The sequence below is a fragment of the Zootoca vivipara genome, chromosome 3 (assembly GCF_965207765.1).
Source record: "Zootoca vivipara chromosome 3, rZooViv2.hap1.1, whole genome shotgun sequence".
Taxonomy (NCBI): Eukaryota; Metazoa; Chordata; class Lepidosauria; order Squamata; family Lacertidae; genus Zootoca; species Zootoca vivipara.
The window spans coordinates 102,639,919-102,665,598 of NC_142586.1; the positions used below are offsets into that span (position 1 = coordinate 102,639,919).

At 45.5% G+C, this 25,680-nt stretch overlaps 1 protein-coding gene across 1 annotated transcript; it reads right to left on the reverse strand.

Annotated features, from left to right (window-relative positions):
* On the reverse strand, nucleotides 1–25,240 carry TTL (tubulin tyrosine ligase). The gene is made up of 7 exons (XM_035111113.3): nucleotides 24,335–25,240; nucleotides 11,801–11,879; nucleotides 7,897–8,129; nucleotides 6,122–6,257; nucleotides 5,696–5,965; nucleotides 3,290–3,433; nucleotides 1–1,891 (listed from the first exon to the last, which is right to left on the reverse strand). The coding sequence occupies exons 1-7, from the start codon at nucleotides 24,489–24,491 to the stop codon at nucleotides 1,777–1,779; spliced, it is 1,134 nt and encodes a 377-aa protein (XP_034967004.1). The 5' UTR covers nucleotides 24,492–25,240; the 3' UTR covers nucleotides 1–1,776.
* Between the last annotated feature and the right edge of the window lie 440 nt (nucleotides 25,241–25,680).

Consider the following 25,680-nt stretch of genomic DNA (forward strand, 5'->3'; position numbering starts at 1 on the left):
CTTTAGCTCTTTCTTTCTTTCTTTCTTTCTTTCTTTCTTTCTTTCTTTCTATCTATTTTTTTAAAAGCAGGATCTGCCTTTAGCCCCTGGGCAATTCGGCCCCGGGGACCATGCACTCACTCCATAAGACACACAGACATTTCCTCTTACTTTTTAGGAGGAAAAAGTGTGTCTTATGGAACGAAAAATACGGTAATAACTTCAAGCCCGTTCACAACCACCAAACCGTGGTTTGGCTGTGACATCTGAACCAAGCCACATCTGTCAAAGAGGAAAGGAATCAGTGGCCTGTATTTTGGGACCTCAGAAGCATTAGAATAAGATGAAGAGATATGCAAAAGGGTGGGGTTTTTTAATGCAACAGAAGAAGATGGCAATGTTCCTTTCCAGTGATCTCCCTTCTTTAAGAAATATGAATAAAACTAACCAAAAGAATAAATGTCAAAGGGGGGAAACAGTTAAAACACAGAAGGGGGTGAAAAGGGTTCTGCAGCCAATGACACACAAAGCATTGGAGTCTAAAGGATGTGAACATTTTTTGGGGGAAAGGTCCTAAGGCTAGGGCACACGTGCTATCGTTTCAGTGTCATTTTTGCTATTTTTTAAAAAGCAATACCAGATCCTGAGGAATAACGGATGGAAACTACATTAAGGATGGCCTGCAAAACCTCTGCCTAACCTCTCGGAGGCATACAGCCCAACCCTTTGCATGTTCACGTAGAAATCAGTCTCAACGAGCCTTACAGGTAAGTGAACATAAGACTGCAGTCTTAATAAACCATTCATTTCAAAGCTGCCTGCCTGGGTCTGCAAACAGAGAGAGATTGTCAAGGGTCTGCCAAGCCACAGGAACACGGCTGGTTGCCCTGACTTGTTTAGGTCACGAGTTTCGCCGGCTTGTATTAGAACAGGGATGACGGAACTTTCAGCTGAGGTTGGACTCCAACTCCCATCCGCACCAATCAGAATGGCCAACAGCTAAGGATGATGGGAATTGTAGTCCAGCACCATCTGGACGGCCAAACAATGGCCACTCCTGCATTATTGGGGTGGGAGTCTAAAGGGAGATAGCAGTCCTTCGGGTTAGTTTTCTGCACATTGTAATGTTCAGTTTAAAAAAACAACAACAGGTTTTTTTAAACTCAACACACACATATATAACAGTTTTTAAAGGAACAGTTTATACCCCACAGCTTTAAAAAAGAAACAAGAAAAGCAACAGAATAAAGTAAGAATAAAATAACTTACTTATTGGGAACAAAGCTAAGGCACTAGAACTGCAGCAGGTGAAGGAAACAAACAGAACAGAACAGAACAAAACAATACCCACATAACAGTATGTCAAGTTGACAAAACCCCCAAGCCATGGAATCCCTGGAAGAATGCTTTGCTAAAATAATTTATTACATTGGAGGGGTGTAAAAAACAAAACGTCCCTGTTTTTGCTCACATTGAAGCAAAACTGTTGCGCTGTTCTCCTACAGAATTTCCTTCCATTGCAGGAATCCTTTCAAAAGCAAAGGTGTTCCAAAACAACACACACACACACACACACAGCATTGATGAGACAGCTTTGGTTCATTTTGGACTTTTCTTGGAAACTTGGCTTCCCTTCTAAATTTCCGAGACATCGTTCGGTATCCTTTCTGCTTTCAGCCTGGTGAGCAAGTGAAATGATCGATCCAAGCTTCCTCTTTGCCCCCCCAAAATCCATAGGGGGCAGTTCTCCCATGTGTTTTGGGTGGACGGGTGTTTTTTTTTTTAATGTGATCATCATCACAACTTAATAAATATTGGTTCCTGGCTCTGCTTCTGTGGAGTGTCACAAAGAGGAAAGACACTAGAGATGGCTACATCCACTATACCTTGGCATAGCTCTGCATAAAGTTTCCTAAAAAATCAAAAATGAAAAGAGAGGGGTTTGAATTAGAAATTTAAAGTGGGGGGGGGGGAGAAACCAAGTGTTGACTGAACATAGTGTATGTACAGTGGTACTTTGGTTTTCGAACGTAATCCGTTCCGGAAGACCGTTTGATTTCCGAAACATTCGAAAACCGAGGTGCAAAGGGCGGCCTGCAAATTCAATTGAGAAAGTTGGAAAAAAAACCTCAGCAGAAGCCGTTTGACTTCTGAGGCGTGTTTGAAAACGGAAGCATTTACTTCCAGGTTTTTGGCGTTCGAAAACTGAAACTTCCGATACCTGATCAAAACTGAAACTCAGGTACCACCGTACCTGAGAGTAAGCTCCCCTGAACAAAATGGGACATAGGAGTAAACATGACCAGAATAGCACCGTAAAGCAGTTACATTTTTCAGAACATCAGATTTCGTACCATTTCCTCTCTTGGCAAGGGACAACTGAACCCCCTTTTATCTAACCCCACCCAACCCCTTTTTAAAAAATCACTCTAAAACTGAAATTAATGATGTTCTGTCATCAGTGTGGCTAACAAAAGCAGATGTGAGGGGGATTAGAAAGAATATTGTGGGTTTGAGGGGCCAGTTTGCATCGTAATGTTGAAATGTCATGTCATCACTAAAAATATTTATTTATAACTTGTCTCAACCTAAACAAAGGCTCAAAATAAATCCTCAGCATTACTGCCGGAAGACAAACAGGCTTTCTCCTTTGATATTGTGGAGCCGGGAGAAACAGGAATCTGAATCGTAGCTAAGATCCCTCATGAATACAGGCCGCTGCCACCCTCATAAGGATATTAAGCACACAGCTGGCCAAGGGTCTAGGAATGCAATAAGACACCTGTTTTTTTAACCGCTAGCGCACTTTCCCTTCTGGTGTCATTTTGCACGGATGCAAATGTAGTATCTGGCGAAGCAACAGTGGCACAACATTTTCCATGCACCAGCTGATATCTTTGGCAATTTAATTTCCAAATATTAAGGTCTGCTGGGGTTCCTCTTGCAGGGGCAACCGCGGCTACCAAGCCTGGTCTTGCAAGAGATGGTGGTGGGATCAGCGCCCCAAAAGGCTGCGCTGCGCCTCTCCCAACGGCAGCTACCAAGCCTGCTCTTGCGAGTGGGCCTTCGCTCCATTAGACACACAGACATTTTCCCTTCCTTTTTAGGAGGGAAAAGGTGCGTCCTATGGAGCGAAAAATACTGTACAGCAGCTTTACAGGGGGAAGGAGAAATGCTCGTGTGTTCACGACTGCCATCTCCCCACAAAAAATGCAAAACAGCAAGGGTCTGGAATTTACAGGGTATTCTATATTGCGACACAGCTCACCCACATGCGGGGAAAGCATGCCAGCATGCGACAAGAACTTACTGGGCACACGCAGGGGCACCATTCACTTCGATCAGCCAGACCTTCAAGTCTTCATCCACCATGAAATCGAAGCCAAAGAGCTGGAAACTCTGGTAGTGAAGGTGTTTGGTGCTGATAGCGGGTTCTATACACATAAGGCAGCTTCTGCGGAAAAAAGGACAGAGTACACCTAATATCAGCCCAAAACATTATTATTATTATTATTATTATTATTTATAAATTTATTTATTTGGTTTTCCAGATTAAAATTTCACAGTCACATATTCAACATGGAAACAAGATCCCAAAGAATCTCATGAAATTCCCTCCTCCCCTTTGTGGATCCTTTTGTTAATCATTTCCTCCCACATCTTTTATAATAATCCAAAACTTTTACCTCTCCATTGTGTGCAAGATTCACAATTAAACTACAAGTGTTATTCCGATCCTACTAACAATTTTAACTGTTCACAATGGTTTTTAAGATAAATTATAAATTTTCCCCATTCCTTATTAAAAATTTTGGTCATCGTGATTTCTGATTCTTCCGGCAATTTTAGCCATTTCAGCGCAATCCATCAACTTGATCTGCTATTTTTCTCTGGTAGGGACTTTACCTTCTTTCCATCTCTGGGCCAATAACATCCGCACAGCCGTGGTCACATACATAAATAGTATTTTCTGCTCCCTTGGGATTTCAGCACCCCAGCCGAAAATCATTATGTTAGGTTGTTATCCATGTAACTGTTAAGCTGAGGTAGAAAGCAGCTGCCTCTCTGACTGGGTGCCAGAAGGAAGTACAGTATTAAGGAATACACCTAAGTTAGTCATATCCATTCATTTGAATGGGCTTATTCCACCATTGGGTATTCACGACTAGGACAGCAAATGAAAGCATTGATTTGCTTTTAGTCTGGCCTGGATGGCAGAATCCACTCACTCTTCACAGTGGCCCATCATTAAAAGTCTAATTTGCTACACTAGGGTCAGGGAATCTATTATTATTATTATTATTATTAAACATATAACACACAATGATTACAGAACAGCAAAATCAAAAATAAAACAACAACAGTCTGAACACAGCGGCAAATCTTTGTCACACTGTATATGCTAAAACCACCCCAATTTTAACAAACACCAAATAATGCATACTAACATCCGTTGCTGGGACTGTCAGCCATAAAGAAAAAAGATATATTCAGGGCCATCCTTCCTATTGCGCTTACTGGCGCCGTGCGCCAGGGCGCCCACCCAGCAGAGGGCGCATCAAGGAGGCACATGGAGCTGCCCTGGGCCTCCGCCTCGCCCGCTCCGCTCCTTTCCCAGCAGCGGTGGCTGAAGCGAGGCGGCAGCAGCGGAAGCGGAGCTGCCTCCGTCGGGAGAAACATGAACCTGGACCTGGGCTACCTTCCACCCACACACCTTCATACATGCATGCAAATGAGGTGCCGTGGAGCATTGTGGGGCAGCGCTGTCTGTGCTCGCTGTGAATTGAAGGAGTATAGGTGGAAGATAGCCCAGGTCCAGGTCCAGGTTTCCCTTGACAGAGGCAGCTTTGCTGCTGCTGCCGCCATTGTGCTTCATCCGAGTAGGCAGAGGTGGAGCACAGCTGGCAGCGTCCCTGCCTGTTGCACCCTGTCCGCTGCGCCTGGCCCTGCCCGGCGGAGCGCGAGGGGCGCCGCAGGGATCATTGCGCCATGGCGCCTGGTACACCTAAGACAGCCCTGGCTATATTGTACTGGCAGCAATTATGGTCTACAGGACTTTATACAAAAGGAGGGAGAAATAACATTAATTAAAATACGTGCTTTGTAAATGCCAAACTGCTGTAGACCATAGGTGCTTTTATTATTTCATTATTATTTATTAAATTTCTATACTGCCCTTCATCCAAGAACCGTTTTTGGGTAGATTCCTTTGCAGGATCAGCCTCATGGGCTGAGTTTGACTCAATCAGATGATGTCCTTGGGCCATCACAAAATTGGCAGGCAGGTTGTCCCATTGGTCTGATCTAACAAACCCTTCTTAAGTTCTTGTGTTCTTCTATGGACTAACAGTGACATTAAAGTACAGTCGTACCTTGGAAGTTGAATGGAATCCGTTCCAGAAGTCCATTCAACTTCTGGAATGTTCAAAAACCAAATTGCTGCTTCTGATTGGCTGCAGGAAGCTCCTGCAGCCAATCAGAAGCCGTGTAAGCCCCGTCGGACGTCCCGAAAGAACATTCACAAACCGGAACAATCACTTCCGGGTTTGTAGCTTTTGGGAGCCAAAACGTCCGAGTTCCAGGGTTTTGGGGATCCAAGGTACAACAAATTAGCACAATACCCTAATTCTAAAAGCATCCGTAAAACATCAATCAAACATAAATTGATTAATAATGGTAACCTTTGTCTTGGAAGAATCCTCAGGGAACAGTTTACCTTATTATATTTTTGACTTGCAATAAGATTGTGTTTTCCAGAGTAATGTTCAAAGCACTCATCAGATACTGATTAAACTCCTCAAAAAACATCTCATTCCCTTCTTCATATCTCCCATAGTTCTTTGAATATTCCTTCTGTATGCAGTGATTGGTCAAATGGCAGGTTTTGTCTAGGAAATTAGCACTATTGTAAGGTTCTGAAGAGGTCCGTAGAACGCCTTCTCTGTAGAGGTAGATATTATACTGGTGATCCACTAGCACCCAGCTTCTGGAAGTTGGAAAAAATAGAGAGGTGGTGTTTTTTAAAACCATTAAGAAAATTTTCAGTTCAGAAGAATCAGATTTAATGACCAGCCTTTCACAACCAACTTTCACTTCATTAGGTTACTGAGCTGAAATATCAATATGAAAAGGATTAGCTTACCTAATATCAAATTTGCGATGACCTGGTTCTAAGAGCATAGGCTTCTCAAGGTATTTCTGAATCACATGCACTTGTCCTTGATTATCTATGAAGTCCAGAAGTTCAGTAGCCTCCGAAGAAATCAGAATTCCTTCACCTAACCAGGAGGAAAAGATGGAAGTGGAAAAGTTGGACAGGAAGTACATGCCTCCCCCTCAACAAAGACGTGACAAGATAAAAAGAACTGTGACTTCCCCATCCCCCTCCAACCCTGTTCCATTGTGTGCCATCCCTTTTAGATTGTAAGCCTGTGGGAAAGAGCAGTTATTACTGCTCATCTTTGCAAGCTGTTCTGGGAGCCATTTTGGCTAAAAAGCAGGGTAGAAATATACTTTTTTATACATCTTATACATGTACTAGTCAGCTCCGTGCGGCGCTGCCAGGCGCTGAGTGCAGACCGACTCCTCGATCCGGTGCTCCGCGCAGCGCTGATCAGCGTCAACCCGGCAGGCCGCCGGATCAAGGAAGCGGCCTGCCGGGTCGGCACCCAGCAGCACTGCACGGGGCACCGGTCTGCAGAGTCAGCGCCCAGCAGCGCCGCACGGAGCATCACCTCCTCAATCCAGCACGGCGTTGCTGGGCACTGACTCTGCAGACCGGCTCCTCGATCCGGTGCTCCCGGGACCTGTCCTTCCTGTCGGCGGCAGGGGGACAGGAACGAAGGAGGAGAAAGCAGCCCTTTCGAACGAAGGAGGAGAAAGCAGCACTTGCGCAGCACTTCTCCGAACCCCGGGACCTGTCCTTGCTGGACGCACACACGCGCACGCTCTCCCCCCTCCCCCGCCGCCGCCAACGCTCAGTCTGGCCGGGAGAGGTGTTTGGCGGCCGCAGGGAAACGGTAGGTGGAGGTGGGGTGGGGAGAGAGCGTGTGTGCGTTCCAAGTCTCTGCGTCCAATCCCTGTGTCCTTGGGGCACATGCGCAGTAGCGCAAACCCAGGGACACACGGAATACAGGACGCAGAGACACTTGCACTTTATTATATAGGATAAGACTGAATCAGATAAGTGTTGGAGATGCAATGAGGTTGAGGGTACGTTCTTTCATATGTGGTAGACCTGTAAAAGGGTAAAAGAGCATTGGGAAATGATTTATAACGAATTGGGGGAAACAATGTTAAAAGTACTTTTCAAAAACAAAACAAAACAGTGTCCTTTTGCTTGGGGATAATTCCGATAGAAATTCTCAGGTGTCAAAAAAAGGCTATTTATGTATGCCACTACTGCTGCCAGTGTTTTGTCAGCCCCCAAATGGAAAAAGAGCGAGGTCCCAGCCAAAGAAGAATGGCAACTGGAAAATGTTTATTGAATATGGGGGGGGGCACTGTGCACACTTTAATGTTGGCAGCATTAAGATAAATTCAACAGTGTAAATATGCTTTGATGGAAGTAATAATGGAATACTGAATGGTTTAGTTTATGGAAAATATGCAGGGATTTATGATATGCAAACTGAACCATGGAAAAGGGGAAGTCACTGGCACTTTAGGGTTGTTTAATGAATATTTTAAATTGTAAAATAGAAAACTTAATAAAAATCACACACACACACACACACACACACAGAGACATAGTTTTTTTTTTAAAAAAAGCACATAATATTACGTCTTTGCTGTAAGATACTAAGACCATGAGTGGGTCTGTGGCTCTTTGGATTTGCGGCTCAGCCTCTTAGCTGTCACACTGATCTAGCATCTATTGGATAAATAGCTCAATAATTCGAGACTCTCTTTGCTAACCTTTGGCCCCCGCCGAAGATTTGGCTATCCACACACTTCCCTCTCCGCTTTCTTTCCTCTTCTGATAGGATGCCAGGAAAACTTCCCTTTCATCCGTTCTTGGGTTGTTTATCAAATGATGGGTCCCATTCTGCGCTGGCGCCACTGGAGTATTGAGATTAGTTGGGTAAATCACATACGACTCCGGGAACCACGTGCAAGATTCTGCTAATTCAGGACTTGTCTTGATTAGTCTAAAGAAAGAGACAAGGATTTAATTGGAGTTGGGGTTTTCCCCTCCATAGGGAACGCTGCAGTTGAAAGACCTTTCAAATCACCACCACCACCGTTTAGTTCCTTTATGAAACCTTTCTCACGAACCAACTCAAAGCGATTTCACACTACAGCAACTGCATATATAAACACAATTAAAATGCATGACATATTTAAAAGCTGTTTATATAGACACATACACATTTATACCCAATGCAGATACTAAGGGACCCAGGTGGCGCTGTGGGCTAGACCACTGAGCCTAGGGCTTGCTGATCAGAAGGTCGGCGGTTCGAATCCCTGTGATGGGGTGAGCTCCCGTTGCTTGGTCCCAGCTCCTGCCAACCTAGCAGTTCGAAAGCACGTCAAAATGCAAGTAGATAAATAGGAACCGCTATAGCGGGAAGGTAAACAGCGATTCCATGTGCTGCTCTGGTTTGCCAGAAGCGGCTTTGTCATGCTGGCCACATGACCTGGAAGCTATACGCCGGCTCCCTCGGCCAATAATGCGAGATGAGCGCGCAACCCCAGAGTCGGTCACGACTGGACCTAATGGTCAGGGGTCCCTTTACCTTTACTTTAAAAAGCATGACATATTTAAAAGCTGTTTATATAGACACATACACATTTATACCCAATGCAGATACTGAATGGGGGTGGGGGGGTGGAGATCTCCACTTAGAAGGCTTCCTGAAAGAGGAAAGTCATTATCTTCAACATCTCTCTGCTGCAAAATTTGGAGGCACTCCTTAGCCTTTTCTTCTCCTAACGATATCCCTAGATGGGCTACCTTTCCAGGTTGAAGAGCCCCTGTGTCTCTCACTTCCTTCTACAGCACATGCAGAAACCACCTTCTTGACCGTTGGACCCACTATTGGTCTCGTCCACTCAATCCAGCAGAGCCTGTCTTCGCATGCACCCACCTAACTCACCGGGGGTTTGAGACCCATCGGCTACCCTCACCTGGTTTGGCTGGCCAGTTGAAGCCATTTCCCAGGTTGTGGCCACTGTCACACGCTGACAGCTTCTAAGGGCCACAGGTGAGAACTGAGTGCAAGGTAATTTTCAGGTTCCCGAACCCTGGCAGGGTAATTGCTGAGCATCTTTACTGAGGTGGTTCGGGTCGGAATCTAGGAGGATTAAGATCAGTTTTGGTCCTGGAGTTAAACTGAGCTGCAGTTGTAGAATAATAATAATAATAATAATAATAATAATAATAATAATAATAATAATAATAATAATATTTTATTTATACCCCGCCCATCTGGCTGGGTTTCCCCAGCCACTCTGGGCGGCTTCCAACAGAAAAATAAAACACAGTAATCTATTAAACATTAAAAGCCTCCCTGAACAGGGCTGCCTTCGGATGTCTTCTAAAAGTCTGGTAGTTGTTTTCCTCTTTGACATCTGTTGGGAGGGCGTTCCACAGGGCAGGCGCCACCACCAAGAAGGCCCTCTGCCTAGTTCCCTGCAACTTGGCTTCTCGCAACGAGGGAACCGCCAGAAGGCCCTCGGTGCTGGACCTCAGTGTCCGGGCAGAATGATGGAGGTGGAGAAGCTCCTTCAGGTATACTGGACCGAGGCCGTTTAGGGCTTTAAAGGTCAGCACCAACACTTTGAATTGTGCTCGGAAACGTACTGGGAGCCAATGTAGATCTTTCAAGACCGGTGTTATGTGGTCACCAGTCTAGCTGCTGCATTCTGGATTAGTTGTAGTTTCCGAGTCACCTTCAAAGGTAGCCCCACGTAGAGCGCATTGCAGTAGTCCAAGCGGGAGATAACTATAGCATGCACCACTCTGGCTAGACAGTCTGCAGGCAGGTAGGGTCTCAGCCTGTGTACCACATGGAGCTAGAAGAAGGCACTCTAGTGATTCCAGCTTGATTTCTAGCACTAAAGGGCAAGCGGAATATAATTTTGGAAAAGGTCAAGAGGTGGGTTTTGAAAAGGCCATACAACCATGGCAGAATCGCCGGGTAATTTATTTCGCCTTCAGAAGAAAAGGTCAGGGTTTTTAACGAAGGCTCATCTGAAATTAACGAGTCACACAGCCTCAAGGCTTATCTCCGTATGAAAATACAGGCAGCATGAAAAGGCCTACATAATGCCGCTATATAAAGATAAAGGACCCCTGGGTGGTTAAGTCTAGTCAATAGCAACTATAGGGTTGCAGCGCTCATCTCACTTTCAGGCAGAGGGAGCCGGGCGTTTGCCCACAGACAGCTTTCCAGGTCATGTGGCCAGTATGACTAAACTGCTTCTGGCGCAATGGGACACTGTGACATGTGCCAGAGCACACAGAAATGCCATTTACCTTCCCACAGCACAGTACCTATTTATCTACTTGCACTGGTGTGCTTTCGAGCTGCTAGGCTGGCAGAAGCTGGGACAGAGCAACGGGAGCTCACCCTGTTGCGCAGATTTGAACTGACAACCTTCCGATCGGCAAGCCCAAGAGGCATAGCTGCCAAGTCTCCTGTATTGCCCGGGAAACCCCCATTTTTCCAGCTGCTCCCAGCCGAAAAAACAGATATTTTTGTTTTTTCCCTGTTTATTCGGGCGCGGCAGCCATTTTGGAACTGGGCGGAGCATGCTCAGAAGCGACTTTTGATGCTGCTCTGCCCAGTTCCAAAATGGCTGCAGCACGACTTCTGGTGTGGCGGCCATTTTGGAACTGGGCAAAGCAGCATCAAAAGTCACTTCCGAGCATGCTCCGCCCAGTTCCAAAATGGCGGCAGTGCTACTTCCGGTCTGCTACTTCCGGTCCGATCCCTTATTTTTCAAGAAGGAACTTGGCAGGTATGCCCAAGAGGCTCTGTGATTTAGAACACATCAAAACAAGCCCTCAAGCATTTTTCACACAGAATCAGAGTGGCGTGTCGGGCGGCTTCATGGAAATCACACCGCAAATCGTGGGGTCTGCTGCAGGGGAAAAGGTGTGATTTGTTGCTATTAGGAGGAAACAGCAAAAAGGGAGAGGAGGAATCTGATGGAGTGAGCTTGAGTTCACGGAAGCTTACACGGTAATAAATTTGTTGATGGCAGCTCTCATGTCCTATGAGCCACAAGGATTTTGTTGCACAATGGGACTTTCCTCCCTTCCCCGAATCTGTTCCATGGGACTTGGGAGAAACGCAGAACAGATTTAGGGGGTGCGTAGGCGGAGGAAGTCCCACTGCACAAGAGAAAAATTCTTGCACTGACAGTACAATTACGGGGTGCAAACCATTGTCTTTAAGGCGCCACAAATCTTTGTTGTTTACACTGCATTTTGCATGTCAAGTGCCTCCCTCCCAGAGCTACTACCTGCCACCATTCTCTGCATGCATCACCAGGTGTTTCAAACTGGCTGGGGTCAATATATACTGCCATAACATACAGCAAGGAACAATGATTATAAACATTGTTTTTAGAATACAAATGTCAAGAGTGTAAATATCCTCGGGGCAGGATTCACATCTGTAGCAGCCCTGCTCAAGGACTTTTGCTTGCACAACGGAAGTTTCTCCTACCTACCCTCCCCTCACGTGCTCCCCCCCCCAAGTATCCTGCATCTTAACTGCCCCCTCCCATGTAACTTCAGAAAAATTGACAAAAACATGGTCCCTTATAACCCACGGTTACAGGAAAGAAAATAAAGAGCCAAACCTACTTCACTAAAGAAGCTTTGCGACAAAGCTTATCAGCTCCTCTATAATAGTTCACCAGCTGCACAAGTCCAGGTTCGTGACCTACAAAAGAGAAAGAGAGAGGGTTTTTTTAAAAATCTTAACCTTTTCTTTTTTTGAATTTGGAAGTGTACATGTGTGCGCACAAGAGAGTTTTTAAAAAAGAGATAAACATTTATCCAGGCAAATGATCTCCAATTATTTTTTTAGGCGGAAAAGTATTTCAGTGGAATGTGGAAGTAAAATTTAAAATCCCAGCAATTTTGCTTGTGCCCAAGCCTCAAGGAAATACAGTGGTGCCTTGGTACTTGAACGGCTTGGCTCCCAAACAAATCAGCTCCCGAACGTCACAAACCCAGAAATGAGTGTTCCAGTTTGCGAACGATTTTCGGAAGCCGACGTGGCTTCCGATTGGCTGCAGGAAGCTCCTGCAGCCAATCGGAAGCCACGCCTTGGTTTTCAAACGGTTCCAGGACTCGAATGGACTCCCAGAACAGATTAAGTTTGACAACCAAGGTAGCACTGTAACATCAATTTTTTTTTGTACTTAAACACACATTGCTGAAAGGCAGGGTGATGACTCTTCCTGATTTCATTTGGGGTAGCGAACAGGATGTTTTGGACTACAAATCCCTGGCCACTGCTCATGCTGGATGGACCAGACGGGAGCTGTAGTCCAACAGACATCTGGAAGGCAGGATTTTAACTGCAGTTAGCACCAAATCAGAAATGACACCTTCCTGAAGAGGTATAAGCAGTCATTGTGGGAAGAACAGAAAGCTCCCTCACCCCATCATTGTGCGGCTTAGAAGGTAGGGTTTTTATCTCTTTACAAATCCATGAAGACTGAAGTCTCAGGTACACATGCAGAAGGTGGAGGTGATTATATAACATTTCTAATTGCAAGCGGGTCTCAATAAATACATTCCAGTTAAAATTTTGAATGTTTCTCAGGAGGGGAACAACCCACAAAACTCCTGCAAGTAGAAAAGTAGCTCAGAAGGGATCAGACTGGCCTAGAACCTCTCCCTGCAGTGTGCTAGATTTATATTTGCAGGGAATATTTTACACAGGGAGCATTCACAAGTGTGATTCATCCCCCCACTCCCACCCAGCTTTCAGTGTGAAGTAGTAGTTCAGAAGTGGGAGAACAAAATGGTCAAGGGGTTGGAACAACTCCCTTATGAAGAAAGGTTACAACATTTAGAGCTTTTTAGTTTTGAAAAAGGTGCAGGGGAGGGGAAGGGAATAGAGGTGTATACAATTTGGCGTGGTGTAGATCTGGAGGTAGGCAAATGATAAGTCAGGTGAGCCAGGCGTAGACAGTTGCCCTAAATTTGGGTTAATATTGCCACAGTGTATTGAAACAAGCCAGCTGAATAAACCAAGGTTTGAAGTTGGCTCATTCAAGTAAAGCTTCTGTGTTCAGACTTGATGCTAAACTGTGGTTAGTTAAAAACAGAGCTGGAGGAGGAAACGGAGCAAGGGTGTAGGAAGGTAGGGGCGGTAGGGGTGGGCCGCCCCGAGCGGCAGGCTCCAAGGGGCGCCATTGTGGGCACCCGTCCTGCCCCCAAAACGCACACCCCGCCCCCGGAACACATGTCATGCCCGTCCAGGAGGCGTGCCACGCCCCGGAACGCAACCACGGCCCTCTGGGAGGCGCTTCCCACCCCCAGAATGTGTGCCACACCCCTCCGGGAGGCACGCCGTGCCCCCGGGGAGGCGCACCACACCACGCCCCCAGAACGTGTGCCACGGCCCTCCGGGAGACGCGCCACAGCCCTGGAATGTGTGCCCCGCTCCCGGAACGTGTGTCCCACCCCTCCGGGAGGTGCAACCCGCGTCCAGAACGGGCGCAAGCCCCGCCCCCGGTGCATGAAGCTCTGCCACTGACAGGGAGCGTATGGGGGCAAGACTTAATCCTGGCTCATTCGCATAACAATATAAGGTCAAAGTGCAGCCAGTGTATGAGCTAGGAATAATGAACACAGATACAGACAATAAGAGATGCACTACTGTGTACAATGCTCACATTTATGAAGAAGCCAATTTGGGCATATGCAAGGAGAAATTTGGGCATCCCAACATCTGATAATAAAAAGGCTGCAATTTCCCAGACAGACTGCTTAAATCCCATTGCCTTCTGTGAGACGTAAGCAGCTTAAGTCGTTTCTAGACCTACACAGCAAGGGTCAGCAGACGTCAGGCTTGCGGGATCTACTTTCTTTTATATAGTACTAGAGCCCGAAGATTTGCTAAGCAGACCCTGGTGCAAAAGATATTCAGAATTAAAGAATTCAGAGCTCAAGAATCGGTTCTGAGTTTCAGAACTGAACGCAGGCCAGTTCTTTCTTCACATAGAAATCCATTCCCATGCTTTCTTCTGTTCAGCAGTTCAATTGAGGGTAGCTGGGCAGTAATTTTTGCTGGTATTGTTAAATTTTTGGAAGGCAGGGTTTTCCCGTTTACTACAAATCACCCAGCGGTCTACCTTTTGCCTAGAGATGAGGGAGAACGTAGATTCAGTTCACACTGAAAGGCAAACCTACATAATTTGCACTTTCCAAAGCAATAAGAGAACTGAAATACAGCCAATTTTTGAAATTCACTCTTCAGTGAATTTTGCAATGAAGTTCACCAGCTGAGCAATGTATGCAGAAACAAACACGAGGGCTCCAATTGGAGCACAGCCTTTACAGAAGGCATCAAGGACTTTGAAGAAGCATGAACTCGGGGTGAAAGGGAGAAATGAGCTAAGAGGAAGGCACGTTTGGCAAAACCTCACCATGATCAAATCCCACCTAGAAACCTATGTCCCCACTGTGGAAGGATGTGTGGATTCAGAATTGGCCTCTACGGTCACTTACGGACTCACTGTCAAGACCACATTCATGGAAGACAATCTTACTCAACTACGAGCGATCGCCAAAGAAGATGACAACAGAAACAAACATACTATGGGAAAGTGTGCATAACAATTCTTTCTCCATATATAATGCATTTTGTATGTTATTTCCACCAACATACAAAATGCATTCTATTAGGCTAAAACTGCTTTGTAGAAATGTCTGTCTTGGGCAAAATTGAATCATTAAATGTGTTCATTAAGAGAAATTAGCTGATGATTTTTTTAAAAAACGAACTGATGAATTTTTATGGGAACGTTAAATAAAGATTCACAAAGTGATGTGGAAATGTAATAATAATAATTTACGGTAATAATTTAAATAATTTTCTGTATGGTGTGTAGTGAGCAGAACTTCAGTTTGGAATAATGAGGAGCTGGAAAAGAGACACCCACCCTGACTTCTTCTCTACCGTGACTTAGGCTCCATCTGCACTATACATTTAAAGCAGAATCATTCCTCTTCAGTGAGTCATGGCCTCGCCCAGAGATTCCTGCGAAAGCTTACAGGTCCCCTCACAGTAGTAGGGGACCCATAATGAAGCAGAAGTAGATGGTTTTTTCTGGAACTCTCTAGCTTTCTCCATAATCCAGCGCATGTTTGCAATTTGGTCTCTGGTTCCTCTGCCCCTTTGAAACCCAGCTTGCACTTCTGGGAGTTCTCAGTCCACATACTGCTTAAGCCTGCCTTGTAGAATTTTAAGCATAACCTTGCTAGCGTGGACAGTAGCGCTTTAAATGTATGGTACGGATGGGGCCTTATAGGATGGGAAGAGCCGTAACTCAGCAGTGGTAGAGTACATGCTCTGCGTGCAGAAACAAGCCCCAAATTGAAATCCTGGCACCTCGAAACAAACAAAGGAAGAATCGGGTAGCAGGTGACACGGAAGACCTTTCTCCGCTCCAGCTCCCTGGAGAACTGCTGCGAGAATAACATTACTGAGCTAGACGGACAAATAGGCTGACACTGTGTGCCTACGTTATGCAAATGCGCATTGGAAACATCTAGCAATGCAACAAGATCACATTTGAGCATATTTAAAAAGAAAAAAAGTTTTGCTTTTGTTTTTTAAGGTGCAGGAAACAGAGGAAGGAGTGAGAGTTGGTGTGAATTGTCCCGAAGTGTCAAACTGCATGAATGTAGCTTTTCAACTGACCTCGGGCGAACTTTCACTGGGCTTCCCATGTGTAATGCATGAGGCTAGCATCATAATAGCTTCTCGATGAATTGGTCAAGGTTCTTGAGCGATATTTTTGCAGGGCGCACTGCACAGCACATTTGGCATTAGAACCAGGCTTAGCCACACCAAGGTTTGACGACGTTTGTTGAAATATAAGAACCTATAAGAACAATTCCAAGTGGGGAATGCTTGCGAAAGTGAGGCAGGAATAGGAAAATGTTCTGAAAACGCTAGCCTCCCTCATCAAATGTAACCACGTTGAAAATTGTATCAAAGACCATTGACAAAGGAGATTCAACGGAGATCTTGGCTTTCCTCCCCACAGATGGTGGTGAAGGGCGATCAGAAAGCTCTTTTTAATGGCAACAATGGGGGCATTGACAGAGCTCAAGTGCTGGTGCTTAAAACAAGGAACAAAATGAAAAATACGCCACTGAGCCCACACAGTAGTTATCCAAGTGTTTTTAATTGCCGAAGGAGAGGCGGATCTTAACAAGGGTTTCTGCGAAATCTGCCTTTGGATTTAGCTCTGCAAGAGGCCAGATGTCAACATGGGTTATTAAACTGTTAGGGTAGAACTAAACTTGGACAAATCGTGAAGGAGCAGATAAAGCAGATGACGCAGCAAGTGACGAGAGTAACAAAATCCGGATGCAATTCTGCAGACTTGCAAGGGAATGATCTCAGGCTAGACAAGCAGGAGAATCTCAGATCGCTAGGGGGACACAAAGTTCATTTTAAGATGCCGTTTAACATCTACATGAAACTGCTGAGTGAGGTCATCTGGAGTTTTGGAGTACGTTGCCAGCAATAGGCTGATGACACACAGCTGTATTTCTCCTTTACACCTGCAGGTGAGGCATTGGAAGTGCTGGACCAGTGTCTTGGCTCAGTGATGGACTGAATGAGAGACGTGGGTAGCTCAGTTGGGTAGAGCATGTTGCTGGTAATGCCAAGGTCACAGATTCGATCCCTGTATGGGATAGCTGCATGTTCCTGCATTGCAGGGGATTGGACGAGATGATCCGCAGGTTCCCTTGCAACTCTACAATCTATGATTCTATGATTTAACAAACTGAAGCTCTATCCAAATAAGATCGAGGACCTGCTAGTGGAAAGTAGTTACTGCTACTGGGGGTACCTATTGTAAATTGCCCTGTGATCTTCAGATAAAGAGCAGTATAGAAATAATAATAATAATAATAATAATAATAATAATAATAATAATAATAATAATGGATCCATTACCATCACTTGAGCTCAAGGATAGTTTTTGTTTGTTACTATAGTATGTATTTTTGTGTTTTTATTTTGCAAACCACCCTGTGATCCTTGGATGAAGGGCGGTGTAGAAATTTAATAATAGAACAATAAGAATACTACATCTCCCCACATCTGTTGGAGAAACATATGGTACCCTATTTTCCTGACCGTCCGGATGCCTCGGGTTGCTTTCTTATCCCAGGATAGCATGTTGTATTTCAACCTCTGATATAGGGTAAAGCAGTCCTAGGTGGGGACGAATATCCCTTAACCATATTAATAATTCATTCTCTCTCTCTAATTACATCCAAGTTGAACTTCGTGTTCCATAGAGATTTACAGATTCCGCTGCTTATCTAAGCCTGAGATGATTCCCTTGAAATTCTGCAGAACTTCCATCCGGATTTGATTACTCTCTCTTCACTTGCTGTGTCACCTGCCGTTCTTGCTCCTGCACGATCTGCCGAAGATTAGTTTCATTCATACGGCTTAATCATGCATCTTGGCATATGGCCTTGCACAGAGTTGAATTTAAAGACAGATTTTTCAAGGCAACCCTTGTTATAATCTGGGGCTGATGGGAATTGGAGCCTGACAACATCTGTGAGGCGGTGATTCTATACCCTCAGGCTCAAGGAATAAATCTGAGCATGGCTAAAAATAAAAACAACCACTCTGATACATGCAACTAAGATCAAAAGATGAAATGGGGGGAAGGGGAGGGACAGCAATTTTAATATTATTATGCCAATCAATCATACATCCCTGTTGGAGATCCTTTATAGACCATACTGGTGCAAATTTCAAACAGAAGGGGTTCAGCAAAGGAAAGTGATTAAACCATTTTTTTAAAAAAATAGTATTGTTTACTGCTGAAAATATGAGTAAAAGGAATGTGCTAACATATGAAATGAAGACCCTTGATCATCTTGCTTGACCTCCTCTGCATACGCTCCAGCTTGTCAACATCCTTCTTAAATTGTGGCATATTCATGCAATCACTTAATGCAATGTTTAAATATAAAGGTAAAAAGGTAAAGGTAAAGGACTCCTGGATGGCTAAGTCCAGTCAAAGGCAACTATGGGGTTGCGGCGCTCATCTCGCTTTCAGACCGAGGGAGCCGGCGTTTGTCCACAGACAGCTTTCTGGGTTATGTGGTGAGCATGACTAAACCGCTTCTGGCGCAACAGAAAACTCTGATGGAAACCACAGCACATGGAAACACCATTTACCTTCCTGCCGCAGCGGTACCTATTTATCTACAGTGGTACCTCGGTTTAAGTACACAATTGGTTCCGGAAGTCTGTACTTAACCTGAAGCGAACTTTCCCATTGAAAGCAATTGAAAGTGGATTAATCTGTTCTAGGAGGTCCACAGAGTACTTAAACTGAAGCGTACTTAACCTGAAGCAAACTTTCCCATTTAAAGTAATGGAAAGTGGATTAATCCATTCCAGACGGGTCCGCGGAGTACTCAACCTGAAGCGTACTTAACCCGAAGTATGAGTGTAATTGGTCCTGGAAGTCTGTACTTAACCTGAAGTGTACTTAACCTGAAGCGAACTTTCCCATTGAAAGTAATGGAAAGTGGATTAATCCGTTCCAGACGGGTCCGCGGAGTACTTAAACTGAAAGTACTCAAACCCAGGCGTACTTAAACCGAGGTATGACTGTACTTGCACCGACGTGCTTTCGAACTGCTAGGTTGGCAGGAGCTGGGACAGAGCAACGGGAGCTCACCCCGTTGCAGGGATTCCAACCAGCGACCTTCCGATCGGCAAGCCCTAGGCTCTGTGGTTTAGACCACAGCGCCAACCCTTAAATATAAATAGCTCTCAAGTTCATAGGTCGCGTTCTGCCATATGGCCTTCAGAGCAGCTGAGAATCATAACAACCTGAATTGCATGTTCTGTTAGCACAATTTTAATGCTGCAGTGGCAAAGGCACATGCGCAGGGACACCTACAACTCATTAAGATAAATCCAACGAAAACACCCAGGGCATTTAGGGAAAGCGCACTCCATTAATGTGGCCTGGAGACAAACTAACAACAATGAGGTTGGCACAAGGCTGGTGTTAAGCAATCCCTGTAGTTTCCTCTTGTCAAAAGCTATGCTACCACATTCTGTTCCAGCAGCAGCAGCTTCCAAGCTGTCTTCAAGAGCAGCTCCATGTTAAGCGCCTTCCAGGAGTCAGGTTTATTGCTTTGCCTGCAAACTCCCACTTGAAAATATAGCTATACTGTACTTTCTTCATTATTTTAACCCAGTCTGCCCTTCTATGCTGCGAAGCACACAACTTGCTTCTTTTAAAAACAAAATGGAGCTAGCAAGAATAGCCTGACCCTGCCTCACCCTCTTTATTTTACACAAGGCCACAATGTAGCCCTGTTGGAACAGGATTTGGGCTGGGAAAAGTCCCAAGGCTACAAGGCAGATTTGTTTATAATTGTGGTATCCAGAGCTTTACAGAGTGCATCAGCTGAGAACTCATCAGAGCCAAGAAAATCAGCATTGGTTCCTGAAATTTGGACATGAAGCTTTCTGCTAATGCAGTCCATTAGCATTTATGCAACCATCCTTAATTGCTGACTCATGTTCCATTATCAATCAGTCCCAACTGCCTTTGTCTGAATTGTTGCTCACCAGTCCTGCTGCCTAGCCAGCTATTCTGACTTTGCATTTTGTTTGTAATCATTCCATCAGTAATGCTTTTGAATCCTAGCACAAAAGCAGTTGTAGTTTTGCAGAGGTGTCCAATCCACAAACAGGACAAAACATGCTTCTTTCCTTCCAGTTAGAAGGCCACACGAGGCGAGTTATGAGAATATCCTCCATTAGCTGTCCCGAGCTCTGAAACTGTCCTTCATGCAGACCAAGACGGAGGTACCATGTGTGTGTACATGTCATCAATCTAGATGGAGAGGTACAACCCAACTTGGATAGGGAACTCCTTGAGTTGGTCCTAGCTTATGGGTTCTCTTTGAGTTGGTGCAGCTGCTGGTATGTCACCTATCTAGAGCAGCTGAACCTGGCTACAGTGGTACCTCTACTTACGAATTTAATGCGTTCCGAACACACATTCGTAAGTAGAAAAAAAGTGTAAGTCAAATCCCATAGGAATGCATTGGGAGAAAAAATTCGTAAGTAGAAGCAACCCTATCTAAAAATTCGTAAGTAGAAAAAAATCCTACCTAAACCGCATCCAAGATGGCGGACGGAGCTCCATTCGTAAGTAGAAACATTCTTAAGTAGAGTTATTCGTAAGTAGAGGTACCAGTGTATTACTACTCTTCGGCCTTTGACAAGGTGCCCCACAATATTCTTGTAAAGAAGCTGGTAAAATGCGGGCTAGACAATATTACCATTCAGTGGATTTGTAACTGGCTGACTGACCGGAACCAAAGGGTGCTCATCAATGGCTCCTTCTCATCCTGGAGAGTAGTGACTAGTGGGATGCCACAGGGTTCTGTCTTGGGCCCAGCCTTATTCAACATCTTCATCAATGACTTGGATGATGGGCTTGAGGGCATCCCGATCAAGTTTGCAGATGACACCAAATTGGGAGGGGTGGCTAATACCCCAGAGGACAGAATCACACTTCAAAATGACCTTAACAGATTAGACAACTGGGCCAAAGCAAACAAGATGAATTTTAACAAGGAGAAATGTAAAGTACTACACTTGGGCAAAAAAAATGAAAGGCACAAATACAGGATGGGTGACACCTGGCTTGAGAGCAGTACATGTGAAAAGGATCTAGGAGTCCTGGTAGACCACAAACTTGACAGAGTCAACAGTGTGATGCAGCAGCTAAAAAAGCCAATGTAATTCTGGGCTGCATCAATAGGAGTATAACGTCTAGATCAAGGGAAGTAATAGTACCACTGTATTCTGCTCTGGTCAGACCTCACCTGGAGTACTGTGTCCAGTTCTGGGCACCACAGTTCAAGAAGGATACTGACAAGCTGGAATGTGTCCAGAAGAGGGCAACCAAAATGGTCAAAGGCTTGGAAACAATGCCTTATCAGGAACGGCTTAGGGAGATGGGTATGTTTAGCCTGGAGAAGAGAAGGTTAAGGGGTGATATGATAGCCATGTTCAAATGTATAAAAGGATGTCATATAGAGGAGGGAGAAAGGTTTTTTTCTGCTGCTCCAGAGAAGTAGACATGGAGCAATGGATTCAAACTACAAGAAAGAAGATTCCACCTAAACATTAGGAAGAACTTCCTGACAGTAAGAGCTGTTCGGCAGTGGAATTTGCTACCAAGGAGTGTGGTGGAGTCTCCTTCTTTGGAGGTCTTTAAGTGGAGGCTTGACAGCCATATGTCAAGAATGCTTTGATGGTGTTTCCTGCTTGGCGGGGGGTTGGACTGGATGGCCCTTGTGGTCTCTTCCAACTCTATGATTCTACTCATGCATCAGTTAAAACAATTACTGTACTGAGATTCATGATCCACACAGGAGATGAAATGGCAAAGCATGGAACTCATAACCTTGGAGAAGGACTTCCGTATGCTGGGAGCAGAGCAACTGCAGAGCCTGTCCTACTGTCACACTCCCCCTCAAGGCTAGTTTCCATGACGTTTACATTTCCGTAGGATCTGTCTGCAGATGGAACATATGGATTTGTTTGGTTTGCTTAAATAATGACCCTGTTCATGTACCCATGAATGTACCCAATCCTATATGCACTTACTTCGGAATAATCCCATTGAGTAGACATGCATAGGCCTGTTTATCATTATGATTGTCCATTTATCTCAGAAAGAAACACACAGCTTAGTGTGTGATCTTCTACCTTGTAGGGTGGCAGAAGGCTGGGACTCTTCTTTCCTAGTTTGATTTTCTGAAAAACCTGAGATTAACAGAATCATAGGAGTCGAAAGAACCCACCAAGTTCACCAATCCAACCATCTGGTGCTAGCAACCCAACATCCCTAAAGGGGAACCATCCAGCTTCTGCTTAAAACCTTCTAATGAGAGCAAAGTCACCCACCTTGTTCCATTATCAAATGGCATGCAGCATCAAGAGGTTCTTCCTAATACTTAGCTGAAATCCCCTTTCTGGCAAGGATATTGCAGAGTTGGTAAAAAGGTTCAGGAAAGGGCCACCAAAATGATCAAAGGGATGGAGAGACTCCTCTGTTAGGGAAAGTTGCAGCATTTGGGAATTTTTAGTTCGGAGAAAAGAAAGAGGGTTATAAAATTCTGCATGGCATGGAGAAAGTGGGCAGGGAATTTTTTCCCCTCCCTCTCTCATAACACTACCGGTAGGACTTTGTGGGCACCCAAGGAAGCTGAATGAATGTTGGAAGATTTAGGAAAGTACTGTACCTCTTTGTGCAGCGAATAGTCAAACTATGGAACTTGCTCCTGACTCAGCTGTTTTAGCTACTGACTCATGCTTAGCTTCAGGCCTACTAGAATCCTTGATGCACTTTCCAATGCTGTTACGAGCTAGCCATCTCTGCAATTCTTCCCAAGTACAAAGCGCTCTATGCTTTTTTTATTTTATTTTTATTCCAGGACTTATTCCATCCTCCCAAAGCTCATCCTGCCCCAAAGTCAACCAATGAAGCTCATCCTGACCTTCGCCATGTGCCTTCCAGGTGTTTTGGAATACAGTTCTCTCTGGGGTTGTCTCCACTATTCCTACATCCCCCTATTGCTATCCTCTCCTCCCAGGAATCCATTTCTCGGAGAAGCCACCTGTTCCCAAAGCACATTATTCTCTCTTGTCTGAACAGGCTCAAATGTCTTGTCAGCCTGACTCACAAGAGTCCGCAAATGGCATTTTAAAAATAACCCCACTGAAGAAAATAAGACTATTGCACAAAATTAAGAGGCAGCATGGAAATTTGCAGTGTCATTCGTTTTTGTTCACATAAATAATAATAATAATTCACATAAATAATAATAATTATTATTATTTAAAGCTTATCCACATTGAAAGCTGATCCACAGACCTCTGGGTATAGGGTGGTATATAAATTCTTCTTCTTCTTCTTCTTCTTCTTCTTATTATTATTATTATTATTATTATTAGAATTAATATACCACCCTATACCCAGAGGTCTGTGGATCAGCTTTCAATGTGGACCAGCTTTAAAGTTAGTCAACCAGTAACCATGAAGAACTCAGATAGAGGAGGTTAGTGAACTTAACTCTTTTTGCCAAGTGTTTGGGTCTTTGAATTAAACATATAGATTCATCAGTCTTTTGTGCACACCATAATTACTACAGTATTTCCCAAAAACTATTCCCAACTTAGGAAGTCTTCCCCATGTCACTTCAAAAAAAGGGCACTTTTGTTACTTTTATCTTACAATGACACACGCACAACACTTTTGTTGAACACCTGGATTTCCAGCAGTCTTTAAAAAAATATTGGTCAGCATAAGACAAAGCCTGCCAAAGGGCAGCTTGCTGGAAATCTGTGGTTGCTTCTAACCACCGTCTAATATGAAAAAGCAAAAATGACATATCAGTACCTAATAAGGGACTGGCTGCCATATAAGTTTGCTCTCCTGTGGTTCCTTTGGGAATGGGGCGTAAATCTAAGTATCCCTATACAAATGTGATTCCCAGCATTATGTTGTGATTGAGACCCAACCAAATGCATCATTATGGTTACCAAGAGGAGCACCCCAGTTCAAATTAAGTTTCACAATTGCCACAATCCTTTGGTTCATTAAAAAAACACTGATAACAAATATATCAGGTTAAGGTACAAGGGATGCCAATTTTATGACGTTGTGCCAGTACAGTGTATGGTTTAATCCGGCTACTTTCTGTCCTCCAACCCCGCCCGCCCGCCCGCCCCCCCTCCCGAAAAAGCAAATCCCCACTTGCCAGTCACTCCCTGGTTGCAGTAATCAACACCCAAATCTAGTTATATGCGCCACGAGCCAGACAGACCCTCTCCTTCACTCTCTCTCACGCCCCTCCCCTTGTGCACCCAAACTTAAGCAGTTGCATACACAAGAAGCAGGTCTAGGGGGAGGAAACCCGGCGCCGGCTGCCTCCCCCGCATGCCCATTCATACAACCAAGCGCATCTTTAGGAGCGTTGCGCGGAAACCTGATGCTCGAGAGCGCAAAAAAAAAAAAAAACCCAAACCCAGCTCGTTTGCCCGGATGACTGTCGGCCCCATTACTCGCTTACCTAGTCTCCCAAATGGCAGCCTGTTCCTCTCCCCCAGCATGAGATTAAACCTGGGGTTGTCCCTTTTCAGCCTCTTCCATTGTCCGGTGGAAAGCAGGATTTTGGAGACTTCCGCGTAGACGCTGCTGTTCTCATCCCGTGCCACAAACGTGTACATCTTTATATATGTACTGTATATATGTGTGTATATTTAAAAATGAACCATAAATAAATAAATAGAGGCTCAAAACGCGCCGCCACTCCCCCGCCCCACCTGGCCGGATCAAAGAGCAAGCCTTTGACCCATTGATTAAAAAGGCGTGGGGACCCCGCCGTCTCTTAGCCCCCTCAAAATAAAAACCATCTAAACCGGCATTGCAGGAGACGTATCCACCCTGCCAGGCTCAAAAACGAGTTAGGGGCGGCGGCGGCGAAACCAAGCGGACGCAGCGAAGGAGGCTTGCCGCCAGGTCTGACTCCGGTTCCGGCGGCACCGGGGGGTGGTGGCCGGGGGTGGGATACGGGCGCGCGCCTTCCTTGGATCAGAGCCCCGGCACCTTCCCTTCTTCGAGCGCTGGACTCCCGAGCATTTCCTGGAAGCCTCTGCAGCCCTTCCTACATACTCGCGAGGAAGGCGCCGAAGGCAGCAGCAGCAAGCGGCAGCAGCGCCGGATCAAAAAGAAGCGGCCGAGCGGTCCCCAGGTCCCTCCGGCGATCCCCGGCGGGCCATGGTCGTCCCTGCGGAGGAGGCGTTCTCACAAGCCCGAACTTTCACTGCCGCTGCCGCTTGCAGAGAGGCGCACGCCTATCTCTGGAGGAGGAGGAGGAGGAGGAGGAGGAGGAGGAAACGCCTTCTGGGAAGACCGAGGCAGCCTCTCCCCCTCCGGCAGCGGCTCCTCTTCCATCTTGGCTCCACCCCGCCGTGATACGGGGCCGCGGAGCGCAGGGGTCAGGGAGCAAAAGGGGGCCGGGCTCCGGCAGCGCCGGGGAAAAAAAAAAGCCTCGCCGCGTCTGCCTGCCTGTCCTTTCTGTTCCCAGAACACTCTTTGGGTGCGATTGATTCGGAGCGGATTCGGTGTGTGGGTGCGCGAGCGTGTGTTTCCGCTCCGCATCAGAAGTGCAAAGGGGACTGATTCTCTGCGCCGGTTCGAGAGGAGCAGTAGCAGAGGCCGCGCACCGCACCTCCAAATATGTACCCTGCGGCAAACTGGGTGCAGACAATGGGGTTCTGGGACTGGGCCCGCCTCGCTACACACGCATTCTCTCTCTTTCTCGCACGCACGCACGTGGATAATCAATCTCATCCAACTCCCACAAAATGTTATTGTTATTATAAAATTTGCAGATCACCCTTCATCCAAAGATCT